We start from the raw sequence: 18,438 nt of genomic DNA, 5'->3' as shown, positions 1-18,438 counted from the left end.
GCTCAAGCAATCCTTCCGCCTCAGCTTTCTGAGTAGCAGGGACTGCAGGCACACACCACCACGCCTGGCTAATTTCATAATGTTTTGTGGAGACCGGGTCCTCTATGTTGCCCAGGCTGGTCTCCTCTTGAACTCTAGGGCTCAAGTGATCCTCCCACCTTGGCATCCTAAAGTGCCAGGATTATAGGTGTGGTGAGCAACCACCCCTGGCCCTAATTTTAATCTTTAATTTCAAAATAACTATACCTCCTATTGTAGTCTGTTTTGAAAATTCCTTACATGTCATATTTTTGGAGTGGCCATTATTTCTATAAAGATAAAAATGTCCATCCCCCCAAAGCCACTGACATTTATTTAAATTTATTATCAGAAAGTTTTAATTTTTTAATCACTGTTGGCTTATAATCTTAGAGCTTCACAAAATTACCAACACATTTTGGTATAACTAAAAAAAATACAGTACAAAATATTTCCAATGATTTTGTCTTTTGTCCTTAGATTAAGTGTAAACAGTTAAGCTGCATGTATAGATTGAGTAGCAATTACCATATTTTATTGACTCTAAGATGCAATTGATTGAAAAAAGCACCTTTTCATGTTTTATTAAGAAAGAAAATAAGGTTGTCGATTACACTATGCCATACAACTGATATCGAGATGCTTCTACTTTCAGGGGTGTTAAAATGTGAAAGATGTGCATCTCAAAATCAATGACATATGTCATTTAGTCAAATTCTAAAGACTGTCTATTAAATTTTTCCGTTCTTGTCTTTCACATAAATAAGTCATGATTTAGTTAAGCAAAGAAAACTTTATTTCTGCTACACGTAACAACATATTGCTCTAAGGAACAACTACTATATTCATTTTAGCATTAATGTATGGATTCAAAAATACATGTCAGCAATCCCTGCTTCCCAGACAAAACAATGCTGTACACAGACTACCAGGTATATGGAAAAAAAAAAAGCTGTCAACTGTCCACAGGGAATGCGTCCAGTCACATTTTCAGTCAGTCAGCTGAGGATTATGTCATTATTTAGTCTTTGTTCTGTAGAAAGAACACAACACAAGTATGAAAATCATCACCTGAAAGGAAAGGAAATAGCTGTTGTAGAATTCCTAAAATGTTAGGAATTGTTCCTTTATTTCAATATACCCAATGTTATCTGCTTAATCATAGCTGCCCCCAAATAAAACCAAACTTACTAAGAAGGGCGATGCAGGTGCTGAATTTCTAGAGGGAAAGTGTTGTGAATTAACAAAAAATCTGATGCTCTGAAATACTAAAATTTATATTTTCCTCAAATAGAAAGAGAATTACATTGTGGTTATCAGACCCATCTCAAAATAGAATTCAACTACTTTCAATGTTATATCCTTGGATCAGTTGCTTCTATTTCCTAGGCGTGACTCACTTAATCCCAGGCCCATACCTCAGAGATAAAAGAAACCAGCCGTCATGAGCTGTGTTTGCAGCCTTTTAAAAATTAAAGAAACAAACAAAAAAGTGCACCTACCCCAAAAAACTTGTCACAATCATATAAAATTTGGCAAAGTCTTCCACAGTATTTTATCGAAACTTAAAATAAGCTAATATGATTATTTAATACACCAACAAAGAAGAAGAATCTCATAATGGAGTCCATTGTAAATAGGAGATCCGCAGCAAAAATAAAAAAGCCATGCTGCAATTAGAAGAAATTCAAAACCGTGTAGCTAATCGTATCCTATCCAAATAGCCATTTTCAACTAACCTGACCCTACTTTATCTCTGCCCTGAATATGCGTAACAGTTCAAAAAAGGGAAAAATGATAGATTAAAATTTTTATGAACAGCCATGCTGAATATGCAATTCCTCTAATGTAGGAAATTGGATGAGTTTAAGGGAAAAATGTGGTATTTATAAAGCTTAGTTCTCACAATACCAACTGGCCACAAGGTAGTTTTATATCATTATACTTTTAGTTTCTGATCATTTGGATGTCATTATTTTAGATAAGAGGACATCTCAAAGGTTTCACTGAAGCTACAAATGCAAGAGTTTTAGTTTAGACTTGCAAAGCCTTTTTTTCATTTTACATTTTGTTGACTCATTGTCTCTCAAAAGCCCTATGAGAAAACTGGGCCTCAAAAAGGCAAAGAGGGTCAGTCGCAGTGGTTCATGCCTGTAATCCCAGCACTTTGGGAGGCCGAGGAAGGCAGATGACTTGAGCTTAGGAGTTCAAGGCCAGCCTGGGCAACACGGCAAAACCCTGTCTTACCAAAAAAAATTACCCGGGCATGGTGGCACATGCCTGTAGTCCCAGCTACTTGCAAGGCTGAGCTGTGAGGACTGCTTGAGCCCAGGAGGCAGAGGCTGCAGTAAGCCGAGATCAGGCCACTGCACTCCAGCCTGGGTGACAGACTGAGATTCTGTGTTAAAAAAAAAAAAAAAAAAAAAAAAGGGCGTAGAGACCAGCCCAGTCATAGTTAAATGGCTTTTTATTTTAAGCCCAATATTCTCTTTAACATGTAAATAATCATTAGAAAAGGTTCAACCACAAGAATAATTTATATACTTTTCTATACTGAGAAGTCTAAAGTCTATATTATTGTCCTTTTTAAGAACAAAGATTTATTGAGTAAAAGCAAGAACTATTTATTTCCTATTATTGAAATATTCACAGACTAGAAAAAACACATTTTTTTGCATGCTAGAGAATAGCTTCTCCAAACAGAATTCATTCTTAACATTTTATCCATAAACAGGAAAAAATGCTTGCTAATTCTTTTCCACTGCCAATTTAATATATCCAGGGTTAAATTGCTAACAATGTATGGTACAATGAGAGTGGTTTTGTCATTTAATAAAACATTTTAAAAGATTTAAAAATTAGGATTATTCATAATGGGCCCAATGGGCACTTTCTCTTGTCAAATGCCTTCTATGAAGGAGGAACTAATCATGTGATCTGTTCTAGGAGAGGAAGGGTCATCAGCAGTGAGGCCTGGCAGGAATCATTCTCATACGTGCTAGCTCACACAATTGGTCAGAAAGAAAATCTTAAGTGAAAAAAATAAAGGTTTCAAGCCAGTAACTTCAAACTGAATTCAAAGTGCCTGCCATCTACTACATTTGACCTATAGTAGACTTGGAAACTTAGTGTGTGGGAACAGGAAAACGGCTTCCCCTGAAATTCAGAATTATTTTACAGAATAAAAACCGCCAAACTTTAGGCCAGGCGCAGTGGCTCATGCCTGTAATCCCAGCACTTTGGGAGGCCGAGGCGGGCGGATCATGAGGTCAGGAGATCGAAACACGGTGAAACCCCGCCTCTACTAAAAATACAAAAAATTAGCCAGGCGTGGTGGTACGCGCCTGTAGTCCCAGCTACTGGGGAAGCTGAGGCAGAAGAATCACTTGTATCCAGGAGGTGGAGGTTGCAGTGAATCGAGATCTCGCCACTGCACTCCAGCCTGGGTGACAGACCGAGACGTCTCGGGGGAAAAAAAAAGTCAAACTTTAAGGAATGTTTCCCCAAACCACACAGATATAAACTCACTGTCACAGTCAAATAAATTGTAGTTTGATTTTTGAAAACTAATAAATAAAATAGGAAATGGAATTCATATGGCTGTATGTATCAAAATTTACAATAAAGAGTTTTTGGTAAATTGTCAGGTTTTCTTAAAAAATACATATATGCATACGAGAATATTTTCTGAATGTATTGTTTTAATGCACAAACTCACAAATACAAGTCCAGAAAACACCAACATTTAGGTTCAAAAGGTCCAAAAATGATATATTATTTGATATTGCTTTTTAGGCATTTCATTAGAGAGAAGTCAAAACATTATCTTTATAAACGACTGTTATAAATTACCTCAATTCATAACTCAAGACACCAATTTTTCAAGTTAAAAATCTTTAGAAGTATTTCAATTTTTTTTTAAAGCAATCCTTATTCTAGCACTGGACAACTTTAAAGTTTATATAAGCACATAATAAAAAGTTGAATTCTTAAAATCAAAGATTTCACAAACAAAAAACAATTATTTATCTTTCTAAATTGAAATGTGATTTTATTTTATAGAAGGGCAAAAACATTCTTCAGTAAATGTCAACAATTTTTAAAGTTTAAATAGTTGCAAAGCTCTTTTAACTGACAACTTCTAAATCACTAAAAAGAAAAGTTTATAAAGTACTTACACATATTCCTCATATACTATTTACTCAATATGTTTTAAAATTCAGATTAAAAAGGGCTTACCTCAAGAATCAGTAAGTTCTTTGCCGTTTGTTAGATTCTTCTCTTGGCGAATCTGCCAGCATAACTTTAAGTCTCACCCCATTCAGAATCTTTCCATGTAGAGTGGCAATGGCATCATTAGCACTTATTCTATCGGCATACTTGGCATACCCCACATTTTTTCCTGACACAAGGTAAACTTCGATCAGGTTACCAAAACGACTGAAACAAAGTGAAAAAAATAATCAACCAAAATTGATAAATACAACTGCTCAGGTCTAAAATTTGGAGTCCATTCTTGACTCCATTTTCACCCTTCTCCCCAGATCCAATATCCAACTCATGTCAATCTTAAACATCTCAATCAGTCAATTCTATTCATTCTCATTCAGATCTCTCTTCTCATTCAGACCATCATCTTTTCCTTAATCTAACTCCTTTTTCACTAGTTTCCTTACCCCTGAGCTTGTCCCTCTTCAATCCATTTTTCACTCTGTCTTCTGAGTGATCTTTCTAAAACATAAATATGATCATTTACTCCCTAAAAGTCCCCTCAGCAGCTCCCCATTGCCTCCATGGTGACAACAAATTCCTTAATATAGCTCTAGAGCCGTTCTGACATTGTCCTTGGACTCTTTAGTTTCATCTTCCTTAACAATCTCTCAAATTCCCTGTTTAACAGCCCTTCTTTTACATTCTCTATGGCAGAAATAACCATGCATACCCCCAGCTTTCACCTGTGGAGAAATTATTTTTATACTTCAGGTCTCCACATACACCTTCCTTCTTTCAAGGCTTCTCAGAGTTTCTAAGGTAACTGCTCCTCCTTTGTATCTTACACATTCCTTATCACAGCAACAATCACCCGGGTTGTAATTTTCTGTTTACTTGTCTGTTTCCTACATGAGATCAGCTCTAAGAGGACAAGAATCATAATGTCTTGTCCATTTAATATTTTGTTTACATGATGTCTCTTGTACTTAGCACAGTTCCTGCCTTGAACAAAGAGGAGGTTCAAGAAGAAAACTAAATATATCAGTTAAATAAAGGTCAAAATACTTGAACCATATCCTGATATTTTTTTCCTTTTGAGCCTCAATATACTATCACATTATGTCCCTGATATTTTGTGCAGCTCTTTAACAAGCTTCCTGTCTATCAAATTCACTAACATTCTTGTAAGGCAAATGGGAAAAAGGCCTAAAAGAAAAAGCAAAGAAAGGAGTTATGTTAAAAACACAAAAATAAATAAGAACCTTCCCTTTTTTATTATAAAAAACATTTATATATTTTTCCCTACAATCAAGTAATTGTTTACACAATGCGACTGTATAACCCTTAAGGATCCAACAATGCACCAACAATACAGAAGATGCTTAGTAAAAAAAACACAAAAAACAAAAAGGGTCTCACTCTGTCACCCAGGCTGGAGTACAGTAGCACAATCTTGGCTCACTGCAACCTCGACCTCCTGGGCAAAAGCAATCCTGCCACCTTAGCCTCCCAAGTATCTGCGACCACAGGCATGTACCACCATGCCTGGCTAATTCTTGTATTTTTTGTAGAGATGGGGTTTTGCCATATTTCCCAGTCTGGTCTTGAACTCCTGAGCTCAAGCGATCCTCTGACCTCGGCCTCCCAAAGTGTTGGGATTACAGGCATGAGCCACTGCACCAGGCCCACTTTATGTTTCAAAAACAAAATAGCAGGAAATTCTCTATGGAGCCTTAGGATGTGTGACTGATAAACAAGAGAAGAAAGTAATCAGAAATTGAAAAAGATGATACAAATAAGGAGTTTTTAAAAGCAGAGAACTAATAATCTCTCCTTGATAGGTACTGGGTGAAGGAAGTGTCTAGATTATAAGAATAATTAAATTACTAGTGTAAATAAAATATAACAAAAAATGTAACTTTCTTACCAGAATATATCTTCTAATACGTCTAAAGGTAAAGGATGAGGATTAAACACAATAAAAAGTCTTTCTTTCACAGGAGTTTCAGCAGGAGCTTTTTTTTTGCATGATGGAAGTACAACATCTGTCTGGATTTGAGGCAACTGTGATCCAGAGCTTCCTCCAAATTGCTGTTAACAGGTAGAAAACAAGAAAAAGAAAAAAAATGCCCTTTAGGGATTTTTGGCCAAGAGCTAAAGACAGATATGTATCATGGCATCTATGTGGTCTTCCACAATAGCTCTGAAAATTTTCATACATAGATAATCAACAAAGTATGATTTCTCTTCACATTTATTTTATATGCTATTGATATATTATAAAGGTTAAATTCTTACCTACTTACCATAAATTGTTGCTGACTTGGGTTATTCCACACCATTGATGCAAGCTGTGCAGCTACCATCTGTGTTGCCATTTTTCTAAGGAGACTGGAAACAATAACTGATAATTTACAGAAAACTAAAAATATTCAGTCTTTTAACAGTAGCTTGTTTTGTGTGACTTTCTCACCTGAGAGGTCAATTGTTTCTATTTTTATTCTTCAAGTCCTATCAATCATGTACACTCAAAGCTCGGCTTTAGACACTCCTGGAATGGTACTTACTCTGTTGCATTACTTCCATCATCAATGAAGGAAACACCTATTCGGTTCCCAGGAGGGTACTGAAATCCATGTAATTTGTATTTTGCATAAATAGCTGATGCTACATTAAAATACTGAACCACTCCATGACCTAAAATAGAGAACATACAGAAATGAAAAAGGAAAGCAGACTGAGTGCCTAAGGCCTATGTTACAATCTATCACAAAAATGAAACCATGTAGAACTCTAATATCACACAACTAGTAAATACAGAATCGAATGTATCAGAAAACACAGTTCTGTTATCATGTGTGCAACAGGTGTATTCCTAGAAAAGGAAGAAATAATTTAGGGAAAAATATGAACATGATATTTTAGGGAAAATGGAATATTAACATACGCCCTGTCTAATAAGTTTAGTTTTAGGATACTAGCTTTTCTTATACGATACCAATATACTTAAAAGTCTAAATTTTTATTCTTTGAAATCTACTTTGAAATTTTAAGATTTTCCCAATCATACTGGGTAGGAAATGAAATGAGAAGTGATAGTTGAAAAGAATATATACTCATCCCGGCTATCTGCAGCAGTAGGGAGAGGAAAAGTGATTTGAATGAAAAACAAAAAGATAGGGAACAGAGGATCTCAGATCACAAGTGATATATTTTACTTTCCTTTGGAGAGATTTCTGCCAAAGGGACGAATTTCAATTTAGGAGGGTGATGTTGAAGGGAGGGACAATGTTATAATGCATTCCTTAGAAAGCCCAGGAGTTTGTGACACAACTAAAAGGTTTTCACTTTTATAATACAAACCACTGGGGAAACACTTATAATTTATGTTCATCTGGAAACCCAAGCATCCAACATTTTAATGAAATTAAAATAAAACACAGAAATCAAATGACCATATAAAGTTAATTCAAATGAGATTCGAACTATATGATGACACCTCTATTAATAAAAAGATGTTCCAATGACACATATATTTCAGACACATCCAACCAGAGAAACGAAACAGGAGGTACAGGAACAAATACATTTTGACATACCAGATAAAAGGGAGGGAACAAAACAAAATGAACACAACTTCATATGCATATAACAAATGTGCCAGAGAACACAAAAATGTGTGTCTAGAAGTCTTAGAACAGAGAATGACAGCATATGATCGGGTTAAGACTGGGGATGGCTCAAAGACAGTTCTACAAAAAGACTAGTGCTGGGTTGGGTACTAGTGAGTATGTGGGGGTGTCTGTATGAAGGGTGGAGTTACCTTAGTCCTGTTGGTCCACATGACCAAACTCACGTCACTACTTCTATGTCAATAGCCATGCCACTCTAAAAGGACTAAATCAGGTATCCTTACAAAACTGGAAGAGATGCCAACCAAGTATGATTTCTCTCTACCACCCCTCACTAACAAAGAAAAAAAACCCCTTAGATTTACTGAGTGCCCTATTACATGCCAGAACTTGCATTAAGTTATTTTACATATATTATCTCTAATTCTTATCTAACCCTGGCAAAGAAGGTATCAATGATCCCATTTTACATACGAGGAAAGAGAGGCTCAGAGGGGATAAGCAAGTTGCCAAGGTCTCAAAGCTACATGTCACTGCTGGGATTTGTACCTGATTCTATGCAAAATGGAATGCCAGACTTTCCCATTATGCCACAATGCCTCCATTAACAAAGAGCCTTAATAAAATCAAAAGCTTAAAACACAAAGATGGGTTAGCTAATGTTAGATAATGGGTTTAATCAATTAACTAATTAATAAGTTCAAATGGCTGATATTGGAGACTTGCTTCCATTGAGAATTGGAAGAAGCAGGAGAGAAGCAGGGCATTTAGATGCTTGGAATGAAAGGAAGGAGGGGTATAAATTTAAGAGAAAGAGATCAAGGGATGAATGAGGAGGAAATTTTGTGAGTTTCGTAACTTTGTCTAGCATTAACCAAAAGAGTACATAGAAACAGAGGCTCTATCCAGAGGTATTTTTTGTTGTGCAACTGGAATACAGAATGTTATATTTTGTGGGAGTTAAAATATATTTTACAGTGAACAATTTTGTAAAAAGAAGATATATTTCCAGGGCTTTGTTTATTAAGGTATCACCATATTTTGAAGTCTAAAGTAGAGAAAAAGGAAAGATAAAATTCCTGTCACATGAGCAGTACTTGACATAAAAGTGCCACTAGAGAAAAGCCATTTTAACAAAACTCTGTGTGTGTGTGTGTGTATATATACTTATATATATATATTTTTTTAATGTGAACATTATTTTACCATAATTTGAATAAGGATCTCGTTGAACTTCACAATATTCCAATCCTGGTACTATATCAAAAATGCTGAAAAGCTGTTCTTCAGTGAAAGGAACTCTTGATACAACTGACAAGCGTTTGGAGATTGCTTCCTGGCCTCGGCTATCATTCTTGTCAAAACTTGAAAATTCAGATTGTTGTTCTCCGACAATATAAAAAAAAGTAAATCTTTAGATTTCTACACAGCCAACAATTTGCTTAACATTTTAAATACTAGAAAACAGAGTCCATTGTACTGAATAAAGGCACTGTATTTTGTAGTACGCTTCTGGTCATCAGAAATACCGATGGGACTAATGACAAGAAAAGACAACTCTCCCCACTCCCCTACCTTTAATGCAGAAATATAAGAAGAAATGCATAGTCTAATTTCACAGAAAGAAGTTTAGTATGCAAAACTGAAAAATATGGTAAGTATTTTACCTGAATGTTTACGTCAAATAACATTCACAGGCCTTACTTTCATTACCCATTTTCCCCTTTTTCTATTAGAGCTTCTACTTTTACCATTCCTCTCCTTTCTGTAGCCCTAATTTTAAAGTAGCAGTAGTTCTGGAACAAAATTTTAGGACTCATACGGAGAGGATCTCCACATATGTCTTTTTAAGTTTTTGGTCAGCTATATAGAGGCAGAAGCTCACCCGAAAAAGTGGCAGTGGCAATAGTTTCTAATATGAGGAATGCATAACTTAACAGAGAAAACTATAATTAGAAATCAGTTAAACAAAATAAGTGTTAAATATTAAGAACTTTAGGAGTCATAATCCACATTTTAGGAATAAAAAAACTACATGTAAGATTTTTATTCACTAGGTGAAATTTATAGATGCCCAATAACAGAGTATTCTTTAAAACCCAAATTAGATTGCATATACTACATTATACTATTAAAAGTAAAGGTTGCCTACTTACCAAATGGAAACATATTTACTCTAGGTTCATGTCCCAAAGCTTCTTGCCTCATATTACTATAATAATCTTGTTCAGAGGATTCAGATGCTTTATTTTTAGGTTCAGCCAAGATTGCTCTAAAACCTGAAAAAACTCCATGAATTTCAAGTTTCACAGCAAATTTAACATACCTGCAAATATACTTGATTGCTAGTGCCTGACTCAGCTTTATAAATATAATTGTACAAAGCAAAATCTATACAATGGCCATCTCCTCCAGACCTACTTCTTTGCTTTCTGGAAGATGGCAAAGAGTAAATGACAAACAGCAAGTATCCCAAATTACGGGTCAATGTAGACATGAAAGATCAGCAATTCTATGCTATCCCTTCCCATCTCCCCCTATTACAGATAACATCGTCATTCATTCACCTAAGCTCCTCAACATCAAAATCCTGTAGGGCTTCTTCATATTTAACCTGTCACCAAGTTTCTTCCTTTGAAATGCACACAATTGGAATAGGCTATCTTTTACTCTAACTTCCCTGCCTCTGTTTTTAATTTAGATTCTCTTCAATGAATTACAAGAGCCCTTTAACTGTTTTTTTTGCTTCTGGATCAAGGGTTCTTAACTAGGGGTCCAAGGATGAGCTTCAAAAGGTGGGAAGATTCCACAAACCCTCTGACACTTCAAACAAAATGCTTATTATGCATTTATGTGCACATGGGCATATTTCAAGGGTTCAGTTTTCTCCACATTATTCAGTGGCTTAAAAAAAGGATAAAACCAGCCAGTTTGAATTCTTCTCTGGAAATCTATCATTAATACTGTGGGGTTAGATCAACTCTTCTTACTTTTGTCTTTCTAAACAATCTACAAAGGAATCCTAATGCGGACTAACCTTGAACTTTTCCTAACCTCCAATATATGGTTCCCATGTTCCAATGTACCTAGTTAACTGTGTCTCAGAATGTCTCAGCAGAAATACTGTGCTTTACTCAGACAGCTGCCTTCACAGCACCAAGCAAAACACATGTTTATTCCTGGCATTGTGCCTCTGCTAGCACTGCTCTCACCTTCTGTCCTGCCTCCTCGACACCAGACACAATTCCTACCCCCTCGGCATGTGTTGCCATGCTCATCCAGCACTTGTTTTTCACCATTGACAGACTCTACTATACACTTATGAACATTTTTTTCATTTGGCAAATTCTGACTAAGTCTACTATAAATGGCAGTTACTTTTATAGAGAGCTTAATAAATCTTTATTGAGGGCCTATTATTGTACTAGATACCTGGAGTGACAGACAAATAAGACATACTTCTTGCTTTCAAAGAGCCTTTAAAAAAAGTTCTTCCATTATTCTTTATTTTTTGCCTATTAGATCTTGGCTACCCAATACAACTATAAATTCCTTAAATGTGAGGGCTGCCATATACTTCATCTGTATCCCTCTACTTAGCATATTGATCAGTATACTGCAGGTACTCAATTACTGCTAGCTAAATGAGAAATTTAGAAGGATCTAAGAGAAAATTTGGGTATGTACCTTAGGGGTATCTAAGAATTCTACTGATTAACAGTAATTCTTTCCAGTAAGTATATATTTTTATAATGTCCTAAAATCCAGTAATTTAATTACTCTACATATCATTTCTAAAGGTCAATATACCTAACTAGAAGTATACCAACAAAGAATATTCTCTTTGACATCTTTAAAATTCTTATTCTTTATATATACAGCAACATCAGAAGATCACATTCATGTCACTCTAGCTTGAAATTAACCCTATCTATATCAGTTACCTATGTTAGCACATCTTATAAATCTTATCCTTAACCTATAGGTTTATTAGTTATACTTTATAGTCTTTGGGATGTAGATCAAATATAAACAAATATAAAGAATATTTTAAAAACCTTGAAAAGGTAAGTCAAGTTTTTAATACTTAAAATTCTAAAATACACTTAAAAAACCCTAAAAACCTATAAAAATAATACCCAAAGTATGCATTTCACTTACTAAGTTAATGTAGTTGCTCTTATTTCTTCAAGATAGTGCCTCAATGAATGTTTAATCATAACCCCAAAATATTTTTCTTCCTTGGACTGTAAATATTTAAATACCCACTGCTAAAATTACATTAGCAGATACAGTTATTAGCAAAAACTAATATTAAATTCAGCTATTTAGAATAATCAGAATTTTTTACAAAAGTTTTTAACAATGTTAAACACATCCTTACTTCGATCACAGTTTTCTATTGCTTGGGCAGCTTGTGATGGTTTTAAGTATCGTACGTAGCCCAAACCTTTACTTTCTCCAGTGACTTTATTCTTAATAATGCTGCAATACTCGATATCTCCATACACCTAAGAGAGTTAAAAGACATGATTTTAGGGGACTTAAAATTAATTGAACAGAGTATTTCAGAACTAAAAATTTGTTTATATGTGACCCTTGCATGCAAACAAAGAAATAAGCAGTATAAAATATGCAGATATTGCATATTTGTATATGCAAATATGCTTATTTCATAGACGAGGAAGCTGGGCTTTAGAGAAATCAAAGAGGGACAAAGTCACAGAAGAGTAAGAATTTGTACATGGTCTGGATAGCTCCAAAGTCTTGCTCAACAGTGGTTAAGAGCCAGAGCTCTGGAATTAAACTTTCTAGATTGAAATCCTGAATCAACCACTCATTAATTAGGCAGTTTACTTATTCTCTCTGTGCCTACCTCTTTATTAAAGGGGCTAGCAGTGGTATCTACCTCACAGGGTTGTTTAAGGGTTAACTGAAGTAAAACATGTGAAGTGCTTACATGGGGCTTGGAACATACTCAAAGAACATTAGCTATTATTACTTGTCTGTCTTCTAACAGGAACATAAATGATTGTGTATTCTTTTGAAGGAGTGCTTTTCAAAGGGTATTTCTAAAATATGCTGGTTCACTCAGAAAGTTACTATTCTGAGAAACATGCAGTAGTGTTTACTTTCAATGTTCAAAGAAATATGGAATATAATTGGTATTTATTATTTATTTTATAAATTCTTATGTAATCAATTAGCAACTTAATTACTATACATTAAAGTGTTATATTTGTTCATTCAGGAAAAGATAAAAATTTATAAATATTTAAGGTAAAAAACATTTTCCTTACTACTGGAGGATGTATAAAATATACGTTTTTGGTATTTGTTATTTTTGAAGTATTTCATTGAATTCTCAATTGGGGTAGGAGAGAAAGTTTGAAAATTACTTTTTACTGCTTGTTTTCTTTCTTGCTTGTTGCCACCCAATTCATGGGAGGATTAGTAGAAAAACTATAAAAAACTACAATTCAAAACAATTAAAAAATTGCTTTTTAATAATTTGTGTGAAAGCTCATCACTGCATAAGTTAATGGCTAAAAAGACATAAAATTATCCTCAAATTTCACTTATATAGGTCAGAGCTATATTTACGTTTTCTTCTTTAAATATAATTCCTTCAAAGGCCCAATTTTAGGACAAAAACTCTTCAAAGAATAAGCCTTTCTGTGAATGAGTACCATGTCAACACACCATAGGCCTGCTCTCAATACTAGATAATACGGTTCACACACTCAGGTCTGCCTGATTCGCCTCTACATGCCAGGCAATAGAGGGGAGTGATAAAAGCGTGCTTTGAAATTTTAAAGACCAAGAGCAGGCTCCAGACTCCGACAGCCTGGGTTTAAATCATAGCTCTACCACCTACTAGTTGTGTGACTTAAAAGTTTCTGAGCTTTATGCTTCATTTCTGCGAATCTCTACTTTCACAATAAAGTAGGGAGAGACTACCATTACTATTTTCCAGCCTTTATATATTCTTTAATTTTAAAAACTAATTTATGCTAGGTTTCATATTTAAAGAGTAGATTGAAACTGATGAAAGCACTTACGTAATTCCCCAAGACTACTCTATTGACCTTATTCCAACAACATTTCAGATTTAGTACCCATACAACCTATGCAGGACTATGAGTTATCACATATGCTAGCTGATTAGAATAAATACCTTAAATTTTTCCCGCAGATCTTCTTCTGTGTAGGACTTTGGTATCATAACAAAGATTCTTGTAAGTTCTTCATCTTCAACATCTCGGTGACTTCCAGATGATCGGGACTGAGCAATGAAAACCTAAGAAACAAACAAAACTCCCAAAATAAAATAATGTCAACTATTTTCCCATTTCTTAAATTTTTTCAAAAGCAATTATTCTTGCAATGACTTTTTTTTTTTCTTTGAGACAGGGTCTCAAAGAAAAAAAAAAGCAGGCTGGAGTGCAGTGGTGTGAACATGGCTCACGGCAGTCTCAACATTCTAGGCTCAAGTGATCCTCCCACCTCAGCCTCCCAAGTAGCTGGGACCACAGGCACACACCACCACACCCAGCTAATTTTTTAATATTTGTAGAGACAAGGTCTTATGATGTTGTCCAGGATGGTCATGAATTCCTGGGCTCAAGTGATCCTCCCACTTTGACCTTCCAAAGTGCTGGGATTACAGGTGTGAGCCACTGTGCTGGGCCTGCAATGACTTTTTTTTATGAGATAATACCAATCTCTGCATTGTGTTTTTCCCAAATGTATTTCTACTTTTGCATTTATTTTTAGCCAGAGTAATTTGAAGAAACGTAATACAATTAATTAAAACACCATAAACAAGGGCACTTGCATTGTTTGTTTCTTTTTCCTTTAAAGGGGTCTCTATATCTTGGTCTCTGATCCACTGCTGGTAAAGGGGGCTCTGTATCATTAAAGCATGAGAAAACTGGAACTTATGAAATTCCAGAGTAGGAAGCAGCAACCAAGAAAACCACAGTGTTAGAGACATATCCCTTTATAGTCTACTTCTAGTTATTCCTTCAATAAATCTATACTATATGTCAAGCACCATATGAGTACAACTATTGAGTAACATGGAAATGGCCCGCTAGAGTCTTGTGGCTGATATCAGTAATAAATGGTAAATAGGGAAATACAAATAGGGAAGCTTTAAGTATATGCAAAGACACTAGAGAAAAAAAAAAGAACCTCAGGTAAGATGAAATTGGAAGTGCCATCAGAGCACAGATTTCTATATTTTAGAGGACTGAGGTGTTTCAAATCTCTGATAAAGGAGACAGTCTATGTAGAACATACGTAAAATAATTAAACTCCTCATGGTAGATTTCTCCCATAAATTTTTACCTTCATAGACTGAGTGTTCATAGGCTCTAGATAAGAAGCATTCTTGCAAAACCACAGCCAAGATTTTTTTCTTCTGTTTTCTAGGTTTCCCCCTTTCCGCCAGATAACACAGTTGGTCACAGAATAACTTTTACTTGGACAATCTTTTCTGGCTGAGGCCTGGTAAGATAATATTGCTGTCTTATAGATCCTCTGAAACTTTGTAAAAGCAAAGTACAATAGAAATATTGAAGCTGAATTAATTTAACTGGAAATGCTGAAAACAACCCAAGAGTGTTCCAGTTGAAGATGGCTCAAGCTGCAGCTGCTGAATGAAACTAGTCTGTTAGGGTGTGGTGGCTCACAACTGTAATGGGAGGATGAAATGGGAGGCTCACTTGAGTCCAGGAGCTTGAGACTTGCTTAGGCAACATAGTGAGACCCTGTCTCTACGAAAAATAAAAAAATAAGCTGGGCATGGTGGTGCACATCTGTAGTCCCAGCTACTCGAGAGGGAGGATGAGGCAAGAGGATTGCTTGAGTCTGGGAGGTGGAGGCTACAGTGAGCTGTGATCAAGAAGCCACTGCACTCTAGCCTGGGTGACAGAGTGAGATTCTGTCTCAAAAAAAGAAAAAGAAACAGAAACTAGACTGTCTAGCTAGGTACTACAGTGAAACAACCTTCTGGCTAAAACTGAATAGTCAAAAATGTGACAAAGAAAATAGTAAAGTTTATTTCTTTTTGGGAACAAGATCTTTAATTTCTCTGAGGCTAAAAGAGAGGGTACATTTCGGTGTTGGGCCTTTAATTTCTCTTATAGAAATTTATCAGGGGAAGGTGGTCCATCAATTTCAAATATGGGACATTTTTTTGGGTTGCCCACAAGGGCTCTGTGGCCATGTTACACTCAAAATATAAAAATCCTCTCCACTAAGGTCATAATTGGACAGCGATAAAATTCATTAGTCTAGTACAGGGGTCAGCAAACCACAGCTCCATTTTTGGTGTAGCCCATGATGTAATAATTGTTTTTACAGTTTTTAAGGACTGTAAAAACAGACAAGGTTATGTGACAGAGACTGTATGTGGCCTGCAAAGCCTAAAATATTTACTAGTCAGCCCTTTACAGAAAAAGTTTGCCAATTCCTGATCCTGTATGCTGTGGCCCTACAATTAATTTTGTTGCTGTCATTCTGACACACTTCAGAGGGTTGGAGAAGTGGGAGGAAGGGACTGTTTACTGTGTTGTTGGTAGAGTCCCAGGCTCCTTCTCTTTGGTGGATGGAGCAAGACCTCCAGAGACTGAAATATCTCTGAGCCCTTTATTTACATAAATCCATATTAATACCATTCTCAGTTTGGAAAACAATTTTTTTAAAAATTGAGAAAATATTTTTGTGCAAAGTACCAACAGAATAACATACACAGCAACTATTTACATGGGGCAGACGAAGGGTACAATTTAAGCAATTGCCAGATTCTCAGGATTGAGTCCTGATTTGAGATCACAGGGAGTAAGCTGTGACATCTTGGCTACTACTGATCAATAACAAGGACATATTGAGGGCTTACCCTGTGTGAGACACTGTGCTGACAGCACATATTATGTCAAATAACCCTCAAAATGATCCTTCCTGCCATGTGTCATTATCACAATGATTTGGCTCTTCTTAAGGCAGTTTACTTTGGTCTGCTTTCAAAGAAAAGTTGCAGTAACAGAAAGGGTCAAGAACCAAATGTATGCTATTAACACTTTCAGAAACAGAGCTCATTCAAAACAATTTTCCAAAATAACAAAATGTGAAGAATATGTAACAGTGACCGTTTTAAACACCTGCACTTATTCTTTCTGTACATGTATTCTTTCGCCTGGTACTAGGAAAACGTCCAACACCAGAGGTCCCCAGTTTAAAGTACTTTTGTCAAGTTGTTAACGCCTCATCTGTACCTGAGGAAAAGTAGAGTTTTTCCGTTTTTTATATATGGAAATCTGGGCATCTGAGAGAGGAAGGTCAGAAAAGTACTCAAAGTAGGCTAGGACGAGTTTGGCAGTGAACTCAAGAGCTGGTGGATTAGTGAGGGCGAGGGAAAGGGGAAGCCCAGCCACTGCTGTTCTGTCACCCGGTGGCCGCGGCTGCCGGGTCCGCTCTCGTGGGGCAAACACTCCGCATCCCGTCCCCTTCCCTGCAACCCGGCGCAGCTTCGTGGGAGGGGAGCCTCTCCTCAAAGCAGCCCCTGTCCCCAAGCCAGGTGCTGTCTGGTCAGCTGCCGGGAACGGATGTTCCACTCCTCCCTCACCCCGGCAGAGCAGTAGGTGAAGGGAGGTCCAAGAGGCCCACTCCTTCCCCCGAGGGCACCCCGACCCGGGCACCCGCACCTTGATGGGCTTGGTGTCGTTGGGGCCGAGGCACTGGCCATGCATCTCCTCCATGGCCCTGCAGGCCTGTGAGCTGCGGGCGAACTTGACGAAAGCAATGCCCTTGGACTCCTTGGTGTGCTTGTCCCGCACCACCCAGATGTCCTGGATGTCGCCAAAAGGCGAGAAGCGCTCCCTCAGCACCGACTCAGGCGTGTACTTGCTGATCACAAGGAAGATGCGGCTGTTGGGCGGTTCGTCCAGGCTGTCCACGCCCGGGCGGAAGCCCCCGCCGCTCGCAGAGCTGCCAGCTTCGTCCATGGTGCTCCACCCGAATGCAGGAGCCTCACTGCTCTTTGCTTCTGCGGTGTCTGCCACCGCTGCTGTCTCACACCCAAGCCTTTGCCGGCTCGGTGCTCCGCTTCCGGGAGAAAGAGGAGTCCGGCGCCAGGCGCTGTCCAGCCGCGCAGGATGCGGCCTTCCGGGGAGCGGCCTGCAGCGCCCCCTGGCGACGCGGGGGACCCTGACCCAGTCTAAGTCTCAAATCCTCAAATCCAGCTGAGCCTAGGCCCAAGTTATCAGTTGTGCAATCGTTCCCTGCAGGCAGAACAGCGCTGCCTAATGCACAGGCTTTCCCAACGCTGGCTTTACCCCACCCCTAAGGCCAAGGATTCTTTCCAGTGTTAAAGAAAAAATTATTCATGACACTCGTTAGAGATGGTACAGGAAGGCCGACTTTGACAAAGGGAGCCATGGAGATAGGTCCAGGGACAGCTGCAATGGGGTCTTGCAGTGGGAGAGAGAGATTGGACTGAATTTTGACTCTAATAAGGACAAATTTCTAACCAAGAAGCTGGGTGGGAGGTCAGTGGATGGAAAATTACAAA

At 37.3% G+C, this 18,438-nt stretch overlaps 1 protein-coding gene across 1 annotated transcript; it reads right to left on the bottom strand.

Annotated features, from left to right (window-relative positions):
* Window positions 1-791: 791 nt before the first annotated feature.
* RBM45 (RNA binding motif protein 45) lies at window positions 792-18,081 on the bottom strand. The gene is made up of 10 exons (XM_515938.8): window positions 17,573-18,081; window positions 14,041-14,163; window positions 12,247-12,373; window positions 10,019-10,141; window positions 9,069-9,248; window positions 6,798-6,927; window positions 6,537-6,621; window positions 6,158-6,321; window positions 4,258-4,458; window positions 792-1,051 (listed from the first exon to the last, which is right to left on the bottom strand). The coding sequence occupies exons 1-9, from the start codon at window positions 17,870-17,872 to the stop codon at window positions 4,266-4,268; spliced, it is 1,425 nt and encodes a 474-aa protein (XP_515938.2). The 5' UTR covers window positions 17,873-18,081; the 3' UTR covers window positions 792-1,051; window positions 4,258-4,265.
* Between the last annotated feature and the right edge of the window lie 357 nt (window positions 18,082-18,438).

This window comes from Pan troglodytes, chromosome 13 (genome assembly GCF_028858775.2).
Source record: "Pan troglodytes isolate AG18354 chromosome 13, NHGRI_mPanTro3-v2.0_pri, whole genome shotgun sequence".
NCBI classification, from domain to species: domain Eukaryota; kingdom Metazoa; phylum Chordata; class Mammalia; order Primates; family Hominidae; genus Pan; species Pan troglodytes.
The sequence above is the reverse complement of the archived record's forward strand: the minus strand, read 5'-3'. Positions and strand labels throughout refer to the sequence as shown.